Raw genomic sequence first — 11096 nt, 5'->3', positions numbered from 1 at the left:
ACCGGCTCCATCTCTCTCACTGGTAGCTATCTAAGCTTGCACCATCCAGAAGGAGAAAGGCAGCAGATAGATGGGGACACCAGTACCTGGAAATTCCCCTCCAAGTCACTCACATCCTGACTTGGAAATATATCGCCGTTCCTTCACTGTCACTGGGTCAAAATCCTGGAACTCCCTTCCTAACAGCACTGTGGGTGTACCTACATCACAAGGACTGCAGCGGTTCAAGAAGGCAGCTCACCACCACCTTCTCAAGGGTATTTAGGGATGGGCAATAAATGCTGGCCTAGCCAGCGACGCCCATGTCCCATGAATGAATAAAAAAAAAACCCTGTTTGTTATAACGTTCATGTGCAGCCTCTTGGGATGTTTCATTCTGTTAAAGGTGCTATCTAAATGCAAATTGTTGTTGTTGTTGTTACATGATGCTTCCCAGGAGCAATTAGCAAATAAATTTTGACGAGTGAGCTACGTGAGGAGATATTAAGACAGGCGTCCAAAAGCCTGGTCGAAGTGGGAGGTTTTAAAGCAGCATCTTAAAGGAGGCGAGGTAGAGAATTCCAGAGCTTGTGGACTTAGGTAACCGAAAGCACAGCTACCAATGGCAAAGGGTTGAAAGTCTGCGATGCTTGTACCGCTTAATGATACTAGCACTAGTGTTCATCTGTGGTAAGGGGAAGGGAAACGTTTTGGGTCAGTCTTGGAAGGCACCAACCCAGAGCCTGTGCCACTGAGTTGGGAGAGGGTGGCGATGACTCTCTAATTAGCGAACCAATGGAGGCTGCTGGCAACACTCGGTGGCACCAATGGAATATTTACATTGCTCTGGAGGTCGCCCACCATGATGGGCGTTCAGAGACCTGCGGCAGGATTTTTACCTCGTCGGGCTGGCGCAGAGGGTCCAGGAGCGGCTGTCATCAGGCCCTGGCCGCGACTTGACGCTGGCTTTCATGTGAGAGAGTGCGACGATGTCTGGGTGCTCGCCTGAGGTCACCGTGCGCTATTTAACTCCTGTTCAGTCGGGCGAGCGCCCATCTGACGAGGGGAAATTCTGCCCCTGGTTTCTCCCTCAAGAGCAATGTAATTGCTCCTTTGACTAGCCTCACTTAGGCTGTTACCATATTCCTCGAGAAATATCTGCCTCTGGCCACTGACCATTGGCTAACTTACCGGACGTTTCTTTCAAAATCCTGAGGGCTCTGGGCAGAGTGGACGGGGAGAAACTGTTTCCCACCCGTGAAAGGATCAAGAATGAGAGGTCACAGATTAATAAATAAGTTGCAAAAGAAGCAAAAGCAACACGAGGAAAAACTTTTTTAAGCAGCGAATGGTTGGGATCTGGAATGCGCTGCCAAGAGCACAGTGGAGGCAGGTTCAATCGAAGCATTCAAAAGGGAATTAGACTGTTATCTGAAAAGGAAGAATGTGCAGGGTTACGGGGAGATGCCGAGGGAATGGCGCTAAGTGAATTGCACATTTGGATAGCCGGTGCAGACATGATGGGCTGAGCGGCCTCCTTCTGCAGCGTAACAATGCTAAGACTCTGCGATTCTGCGATCAGATAATGTTAGGACTGGAGTCACTTGGAAACTAGATCATTTTAGGGTAGGTGGCCACTTTTCTTGGAGGGCATTGATGAACCTGTTGTTGTTTTTATGATAGCCCAATATTTCCATGGTTATTTTCTCTCCTGCTATTTAGTCAATTTAATTATTACCCTCATCATGGGGACACAGTGGTGGTGATGTCACTGGACTGATCATCCAGAGGCCTAGGCTAATGCTGTAGGGGTGTGGGTTCAAATCCCGTCATGGCAGCTGATGGAATTTAAATTCAATTAATAAAAATAAATCTGGAATCATGGTGACCATGAAACTGTCATTGATTGTTGCAAAAATCCATCTGGTTCACTAATGCCCCCTTTAGGGAAGGAAATCTGCCACACTTACCTGCTCTGGCCTATATGTGACTCCAGATCCACAGAAATGTGGATGACTCTTAGCTGCCCTCTGAAATGGCTGAAGGGCAAGAAATGCTGGCCTTGCCAGTGACACCCTCATTATGTGAATGAATAAAGGAAAAATAACTACTGCAGTGATTTCAACTCAAATCTTTGGTTGCTCATCAAGCAATAGATTCACTAGGCTATATACCTTTCTACCTACTAGCAATATAAGGGATTCAATGTGATATATATTGCCAAATCCCTCATTGTGGCTAGGTCAACATCCTAGAATTTCCCACTTAACACTATAGTGAAAGCCCCAGTAGAGAGGACTGTAATGGTTCGAGAAAAAATCCCAATGTCTCCTTCTCAGGACAACTAAAGATGGGCAATGAATTGGGAAATAGAAAGAAAGACTTGTATTTCACAACCTTAGGATGTCTCAAAGTACTTTACAGCCAATGAAGTAGTACATGAGGCGTAATGACTGTTGTAATGTAGGAAACTGCAGCAGGTATTTTGTACACAGCAAGATCCCACAAATGACAATGTGATAATGACCATGTAATCTGTCTTAGTGCTGCCTGGTTGATGGATGACTGTTGGCCAGTACACCAGGGAGGAGTCTCCCACTCTCCTTCCAAATACTGGCCAGGGGATCTTTAATGTCCACATGAGAGGGTAGGCAGGGCCTCAGCTTAACATCACATCTGAAAGATGGCACCACTGACAGTGCAGCACTCCCTCAGTACAGTCAGCCAATGATTTTGTGCAGTGAAACATAGAACACACAATCTTTTGATTCAGAGGCAGGACCGCTGTCAACTGGGCCATGGCTGACATTGCAACAATCTCAGAACAAAATGCTTCAAGTCTTAGTTATCAATATTAGTTTATTTACGTATTTGTAAGAAAATTAATTCAGCACTCTCTTCTCATACATTATAAAGTTGTTGTTTTCCGTTGACATTGGTATTCTTGCGAATTGTCCTGATGAGTGCAAGGTGAAAAGCTTCGACAAAACACCTTTTATCAGCAATACTCAAGTTCTGTACTACCAAACAACTAAATTTAATTATAAAATAGTGAACAGGCACATTAAACATGCAGTCTGGCTTCTAGCATGATTATCTCACTTTAGATGTACTTCTGCCTTGAAGATGCCTTGAAATTATCACATGCGGAATTCCTCCATCTGCTATTTTAAGAAAATTGTTAAATTGATTATTTCAGACTGATTCAAACGGATCCATTTAGGGATAAGCAGACTGCAGACCAATGTTTCAAGATGTGATTTCAAAAGCTGTATGCCTTCACCCCTCCAGAAATACCAACGTATAAGTCAACTTTCGAAGCCTCGAAAAATCCCTCCAAAACCGAGGTCAACTGATACACTGAAGATAAAGGTGAACTACCGGTGTGGGGGTGGGTGGTCGCCATCTTGAAGGCCTCTGATGCAAAGAGTGGGCGCGTCTTAAAATCCCGCACATCTTTGCAACACCGCCAGTATCACCTGCTTGATACCAATTATAAGGTGCTAGTTAGTAAGACATGCATTTGCAGGGCGAATAATTGAGTCTGACTAGTATTATGAATATCAAAGAATCACAGAATTGTTACAGTGCAGAAGGGAGTCATTTGGCCCATTGTGCCTGGACCAGCTCTCCGAAGGTACAACTCACCTAGTGCTACTCCCCCCAGCCTTCTCCCTGTAAGCCTGCACATTCTTCCTTTTCAGATAACAGTCTAATATGGTATATTGCGGCTGAAAAGGGGCTCGATTTATATGGTGGGAATGTGCAAAAACATGATTCATGGGGCTGGGAAAATAGGGTTGTCTGATGTGCTGGAACTTATTCGCCACGATTTACAGTAATAAACCTTTTCATTAATATTCCACCAGAATAATATCTAAAATATATTTGAATGTGTTAATGCAAATTAATAAACTTTACCCACACCCATTAGTCCAATCTGAAATGCTAGATGCAGAAATTTAATTCAGTATTTTAATTCATTCCTCGTTCTGTGTCATTGAAATGCAAATCCCTGTTTGCTTGTGTTGAACTGTTCCACTGCAGACTTGGCCAGCTCAGAAACAAACAGGTTTATATTCTTTCGCACTGAACAATGACTTTATTTGCATACTTTTCATATCTCACATCCAATCCTGCAGCTTCAATTCTGTAACGCTGTTAGACTGCCCTCAAACATTAATGCGTTCCTAGGAGCTTACAAATGATTTGCACAGATCTTTAAAGCAATGAATGTTCAACCAATCCTGCTTCTACAGAACTTTTCTTTTACATGTGGTAGTATTTTCTGTTGACTGCTCTGGTGCTGCCTCTTGTTCTCAGACACGATTGCCTAATGAACGGTGTGAGACTCGCCAGTGAGAGGGAAGGTGAGAGCTCTGCCACATCGCTGTCTGAGCACACACTTTCTCCACTGTAGCTTTAATACATTTACACTAATAGGTTTGCATACAAGCCCGAGTGCTTGATTGAAAAAGAACAAAATCGCTGAACTGTGACGGCACAGAAAGAGGCCGTTCTGCCCATTGTGTCTGTGCTGCCTCTTGAATGAGCAATGCGTCTAGTGCCCTTCCCTCACCTTCTCCCCGTCACCCTGCATGTTTTCCCTTTTCCGGTAATAATCCAACTCCCTCTTAAATGCCTCGATGGTTCCTGCCTCCACCACACTCTCAGGCAGCGCATTCCAGATCCTAACCACTCGCTATGTGAAAAAGTCTCTCCTCATGTTGCCATTGCTTTTTCGCCCACCCCCCCCACCCCCCAATTTTCTTAAATCGGTGTGTCCTCTGGTTCTCAATCCTGCCACCAACGGCTTCTCCCTGTCTACTACGCCCAGACCCCTCATGATTTTGAACACCTTGATCAAATCTCCTCTTCTCCAAGATGAACCGTCCCAGGTGCTCTGATCCATCTACATAACTCAAGTTCCTCATCGCTGGAACCATTCTCATGAATTTTTCCATGGATGGAATGGATGCAATGTGTGGTCAACAAAGTAATGTAGCAGAGGGAGGCTGGTGAAGCCCAAGGAAATCCCCGTGGGAGGCATAACTGACAGCTAATCTGCTATTTTCTTCTTGGGTGGAATCTCCTCCACTTATAAATTCTTTGGCCATCAGGACCATTTCTGAGTCTTGACCTCACTCAGGTCAGCAGCGCACTGCCAGGGGAGATTTTCCGACCGGCAGTCAGTTAGAAAGCTGCCTCTGTGCTTGCTGTCCAGTTGAAAGGACAGTGATGGGAACAGGGTCGCGGGTGGTCCAACAGGAGGGTCCCCCAGGACTGACCAGCCGGCAGCCCCATTGGGAGATGTCAACGCTGCTGAGCGAGAAGGTGAGCACGAGGGCGCCTCAAAGTGTAGCCCCGCTCGGAAAGCGGCAGAATGTTCCGCACAAAGATGTCCCAGACCTGTTGGGGCCGCCAGTGTGGAGGGGGACGGCCACCACAAGAATGATTTTGGCCGTGTCAGCCTTGAGGTTTGGCCACTGGGGCCTGGAGAGCAGGCTCCGATGGCCCACTGACTGACTACCGGGAAACCGCCTCCAAGTAGCTGCTGGGCTCCCAACTCATTGGGGAGCCTGCGTGCTGCTAGGGGAGTGATAAGCCATCTTCTTGACCCACTGCAACTCATTCTGTAGCCATTTGATACAACTGAGCGGCTTGCTAGGCCATCTCAGAGGGCAGTTAAGAGTCAACTATATTGCTGTGGGTCTGGAGTCACATGTAGGCCAGACCAGGTAAGCATGGCAGATTTCCTTTCCTAAAGGGACCTTAATGAACACAGATGGGTTTTGATAACAATCGATGATAGTTTCATGGTCATTATTATTGAGACTAGCTTTCAATTCCAGATTTTTATTGAATTTAAATTCCACCAGCTGCCCTGGTTGGACTTGAATCCATGTCCCCAGAGCATTGGTCTGGGGGGAGGGGGGGAATTTCCAGCCCACTGCGGTAGGTTGTCCCACAGCAGATGCGGTGAGCCAGCCAAAAGTCCATTGACTTTGGCGGCACCGGTAAATCCCACCTGTGTCCGGGACTGGAAAACCCTGCCCTGGGACTCTGGATTACTAGTCCAGTACCATTACCACTACACTACCGTCTCCCCAGTTAACCTGTCAGGTATGCTCCCTTCATACCCAAGTTATCTACTTCTCTCCACAGATTTGGACGAATTTGCTGAGTGCTTCCAGCACCTTTGTGTGTCAGAGTGTCCCAGGTTCTGCACTTCTTTATTACAACAGTGAGATCTGTTTACATAGTTAACCCCCATTCTAAATGTAACCCCTGGAGTTAGTAATGGAAGTACAAAAGAAAAGACAAAATGCATGATTTCAAAATGGGGATTGAATGACTCTGGTCCAGTTAACCTTTCCCCTCCAAATCTGCTTAGTCTGAAGACCACATTTGGTCAGTGTGTAAGGTCACTGCAGGTAGATTACTTAGAAGCAACACTGACAGCCGTTGAACTGATTCACAATCTGTCTGCGACTCTCTTCCTGCCCAGCAGTTTGAGGAAGCTATTCCTGATTTCTTTAGTCCTCACGCCGTAAATGATGGGATTGAAGATGGGTTGGAAAATAGCGAAAGTGACGGCCACCACAAAGTGGAGTTCAGAAGAGAAGATGCTGGGGACCAGGTACATGGTGAACTCGAAGAGGGCACTGGTGTAGAACAATATCAGGACACAGCAGTGACTGGTGCAGGTATTGAGAGCTTTGTTGCGGACCTCCCCTTGCCCAGTATAGAAGGCCACCTTGAAAATCTTGAAGTAGGAGACGATGATGAGGGAACTGTCTGGCAGGGTGATGAGAAAGGACAGGGGGTAGGTGATGGCATCACTCACAGTCACACCGTGACAGGCCAGCTTGGAGAGCGAACCATAGTTGCAGTAGCAATTCTGGATAAAGTTGGAGCCGCAGTATGTGGCTTGGGTCAGTAATGCTGCCACTGCAACGAAGCCCATGGCTCGGAGGAAAATAATCAGGGCCACGGCCAAGAGGATGTAATGGAACTTGAGCTTGTGGTAGTTGAAGGGCTGGCAAATGGCCACATACCGGTCATAAGCCATTGCTACCAGAAGCGTCGATTCACTCAACGCTATGCAGTAGACAAAAAACATCTGGGTGACACACGCCTCCAGGGAAATGACCTTGGATTGAAATGAATACATGGCTAGAATCTTGGGGATGGTCACATTGCTGAGAATGATGTCAATGCCAGCGAGGATGCAGAGTAAGTAATACATGGGACCATGTAGATTGGTCTTGGTCTTAATCAAGAACATAATGGTAAGATTGGCTGCGAAGATGATGATATACAGCAACAGAAAGGAGAGGAATATCAGTAGCTTGTAGCCGTCACCATTGGGTACACCTTGCAGGATGAACTCAGTGTGGCTCAAGCCGCTCCCATTCATTTTCAGTCAAATTTGACACTTTCCCCTTCACCCAGAGAGACCTGGAAATGAGAATGAACAAGAGGTTGATTCGTAAGTGGGATTGTACTTCACTGACCTACTATGCTACATCAAAGGAAAGAAGGCATTTGCATAAATTTACATAAACATAGCCAATACTTCCTTGCAATGTAATTTGCTCTCGATTCCAAAATCAACCCACCAATTCTCTCATCAGCCTGTTTTCACACACCATTTATTTTATTTAAAAATAACTTGAATTTATATCGTGCTTTAACCTAGGAAAATATCCTGAGGCATTTTACAAGTGTGTAAATGAAGCAAAATTTGAGCACTGAACCTCAGACAGATATCAGGACAATTAATTGAAACCTTGGTCAAAGCAAAGCTTTAAGGAGCATCTTAAAGGAAGAGAGTGAACTGGAGAAGTGGGAGATCTATGGAGGGAATTCTAGAGCTCACAGGCAAGAAAGCAGAATTGGAGCAGCACAGCGCTCTGGGAGGGTTGTAGGATTTACAGTTCATTTAGATTCCCAAACCTCAGGAACATTCTTTAAGACTTACTTACACCCCGTCGTTCCCTATCAACCTGAATTACTGGGACCAACTGACTCCTGCAAAAACAAAAATACCGTGGATGCTGGAAATCTGCACTAGAAAAAGAGAATGCCGGAAATACTCCGCATCTGTGGAGAGAGAGACAGAGTTAATGCTTGCGATTGACAGCCTTTCGTAAGAGCTAGGAAATTTTTTGAGATGTTTAGCAGGTTTAAAGGAAGGACCAAGATTGGAAAGGAGAAGTGAAGGATAAGCAGGAAGGTAGGTACAATCAGGACAGACTGAGAATGGAAAGGAGAAGTGAAGGATAAGCAGGAAGGTAGATACAATCAGGACAGACTGAGAATGGAAAGGAGAAGTGAAGGATAAGCAGGAAGGTAGGTACAATCAGACAGACCAAGCGGCTTTCAATGGTGATTCTGTTTTCCCCCCAGGGACACCACACCCTCCTGTAGAGCCACCTGAAGGTCCATGACATAAACCTGTGACAAGGAGTCTTTTTTATTCTTTGATGGGACTTAGTGAGACCCATGGAGCCAGAGCCAGACAAGGCCAGCAGATTTCCCTCCTTAAAGCGGGTAACTCAGTTTCACGTTCAACAGAGTTTTAATTCCAGAATTGATTCAAATTCAAATCCTATCAGGGATAAAAGCAAAGAACTGCGGATGCTGGAAATCCAAAACACAAACAGAAACAGAAATACCTGGAAAAACTCAGCAGGTCTGGCAGCATCGGCGGAGAAGAGCACAGTTGACGTTTGGAGTCCTCATGACCCTTCGACTTTAAAGCCAGTCACATCTCGAACTTCCACCCCACCCACCTCCCCCCTTACACTTCTGATGAAAGACCACAGACCCGAAACGTTAACACTCTCTCTCTCTCTCTCTCTTTCTCTCTCTCTCTCCACAGATGCTGCCAGACCCGCTGAGTTTTATGCAGCGTAACGTGGGTTTCTTGAATTGTGATTTTAGCTCTTTCAGAGGAAGAGGGCACAGACCCGACGGACGGGATGTAAGCCACAAATCCGATGAAGCTGTTTACCTGAGGGTGAGCGCCGATGGTGCCGCTCAGGTTCTCAACTCAGCGGAGGCGGATTCCATAACTTGGGAGACTCAATGAGAAAGCAATTTTTTTAACACACACACACACACACACCAGATGCCCCTTTTTTTTCCTTTAGAAAGCGCCGGGAGCGGGGCAAATCCACCCCCCCCCCCACCCTCCCCGGGCAGCCTGAGCACATCAACAGCCACCCACAGCCCACACCTTGCACTTCACCAGCCAGCGGAAGATTTCCTTGATCTCCTGACACCCCTTTGCTCAAATAACCTGACTCAGAGAGCAAGCCTGTCCCGACCCAAAACGCTCCTGAATTTTGTCCGTGCAACTTATCGCTTAAGCCAATTTCCCACCCACCCCCTACCCCTCTAATTCCTTACAATTGCTTATTAACGTGGGAAAATAAATCTGTAAACATCCTATATTGCAAATACTCCACGCTAACTGATTCAGGGTCAGTATTTTTTTTTTGTTGGACGCTCTATTCTCAAAACGGCAAAGGCCAGTCCCAGATTAGCCCCTTGTTCTCACCTCGGGACTTCTTAAATGCTTCGCTTTCCAAAGCGGGAATGGTCTCTGATCAACCCCAGCAGCGACGGCCCCATCCCAGAGCCCAGAGTGAGATCACGGGCAGGATGATGAGGGCTGGAGGTCCAACCCACACATCACTTACCTTCAGCGCTGAATGGACGCTGAGCGTTTTGACAAGCTTGAGACCTTCGGTGGCTACACCAGACAGACTATTTATTCCTGTCTTGGGTGGTGTGGTGGGGGAGAATAAGCACACGGTTGTTATTTCCCACACCACCTCCCCGCCCCTATCCCCATATACACACACACACACACACATGAGCAGAGGAAGTATCTCAGGTGTAAATATATACAAAAACAAAAATAAAACTGAGGATGCTGGAAATCCGAAACAGAAACAGAAACAGAAATACCTGGAAAAACTCAGCAGGTCTGGCAGCATCGGCGGAGAGGAACAAAGTTGACCTTTGGAGTCCATAGGACCCTTCAGCAGAGCTAAGTAGAAATGGGAAAGGGGTGAACCCCATTTCTACTTAGTTCTGTTGAAGGGTCCCTGAGGACTCGAAAGGTCAACTTTGTTCTTCTCTGCCGATGCTGCCAGTATCTCAGGTGGTTGCCTATGATCCCGGCTATGGAGGGATTTTCTTATGAGGAGAGGTTGAGCCCCTTAGACCTGTACTCATTGGAGTTTAGAGAATGAGAGGCGATCTTATTGAAACATATAAGATTCTTAAGGGGGGGGGGGGGCTGAGTTTTTCCAGGTATTTTGTCTTGTTCTAAGATTCTGAGGGGCTTGGCAGGATGGATGCTAAGATAAAAGATACTGCGGATGCTGGAAATCTGAAACAAAAACAAAAATAGCTGGAAAAGCTCAGCAGGTCTGACAGCATCTGCGGAGAGGAACACAGTTAACATTTCGAGTCTGTATGACTCTTCATCAGAACTGATGCTGAGAGGTTGTTTCCCCTTGTGGGAGAGTCTAGGATCAGAGGGCATAATCTCAGAGTATGGGGGCACCCATTTAAAACAGAGATGAGGAGGAATTTCTTCTCTCTGAGGGTTGTCAATCTGTGGGATTCTTTACCGCAGAGGGCTGTAGAGGCTGGGTTGTTAGGTATATTCAAGGCTGAGATAGACAGATTTTTAATCAGTAAGGGAATCAAGGTTTATGGGGAAAAGGCAGGAAAGTGGAGGTGAGGATTAGCAGATCAGCCATGATCTCATTGAATGGTGGAGCAGACTCGATGGGCCAAATGGCCTACTTCTGCTCCTACGTTTTATGGTCTTATAATTGTGTGGGGAGCCACTGGGAGTGTTCTCCCCCAGACAGAAAAGGTTAACGGGTGATTGAACAGAGGTGTTCAAAATGACCAGGGGTTTTAGAAAGAGAAAATAAGGAGAAACCCACTGATTGAGGGCAGTTCACACGTGGATACAGCTTTAGGGTCATTGACGAGCAAAAGTAAAAGGGGGAGATGAGGATAATTTTTTTTTTCTGTACACAGCGAGTTGTTGTGATCTGGAACGTGCTACCTGAAAGGGCAGTGGA

The 11096-nt window shown here is 46.3% G+C and overlaps 1 protein-coding gene across 2 annotated transcripts; it reads right to left on the bottom strand.

Annotated features, from left to right (window-relative positions):
• Positions 1-4736: 4736 nt before the first annotated feature.
• Positions 4737-9817, bottom strand: LOC121284261 (olfactory receptor 52B4-like). Of its 2 annotated transcripts, none has more exons than XM_041199598.1 (2): positions 9548-9817; positions 4737-7440 (listed from the first exon to the last, which is right to left on the bottom strand). In XM_041199598.1, exon 2 carries the CDS (start codon positions 7397-7399, stop codon positions 6455-6457), a length of 945 nt encoding a protein of 314 aa, XP_041055532.1. In that variant the 5' UTR covers positions 7400-7440; positions 9548-9817; the 3' UTR covers positions 4737-6454. The 2 variants fall into 2 exon arrangements, with proteins under 2 accessions (XP_041055532.1, XP_041055534.1); XM_041199600.1 differs by lacking the exon at positions 9548-9817 and adding an exon at positions 8999-9128.
• Positions 9818-11096: the final 1279 nt, after the last annotated feature.

The sequence above is a fragment of the Carcharodon carcharias genome, chromosome 11 (genome assembly GCF_017639515.1).
Source record: "Carcharodon carcharias isolate sCarCar2 chromosome 11, sCarCar2.pri, whole genome shotgun sequence".
In the NCBI taxonomy this organism is placed as follows: domain Eukaryota; kingdom Metazoa; phylum Chordata; class Chondrichthyes; order Lamniformes; family Lamnidae; genus Carcharodon; species Carcharodon carcharias.
The sequence above is the reverse complement of the archived record's forward strand: the minus strand, read 5'-3'. Positions and strand labels throughout refer to the sequence as shown.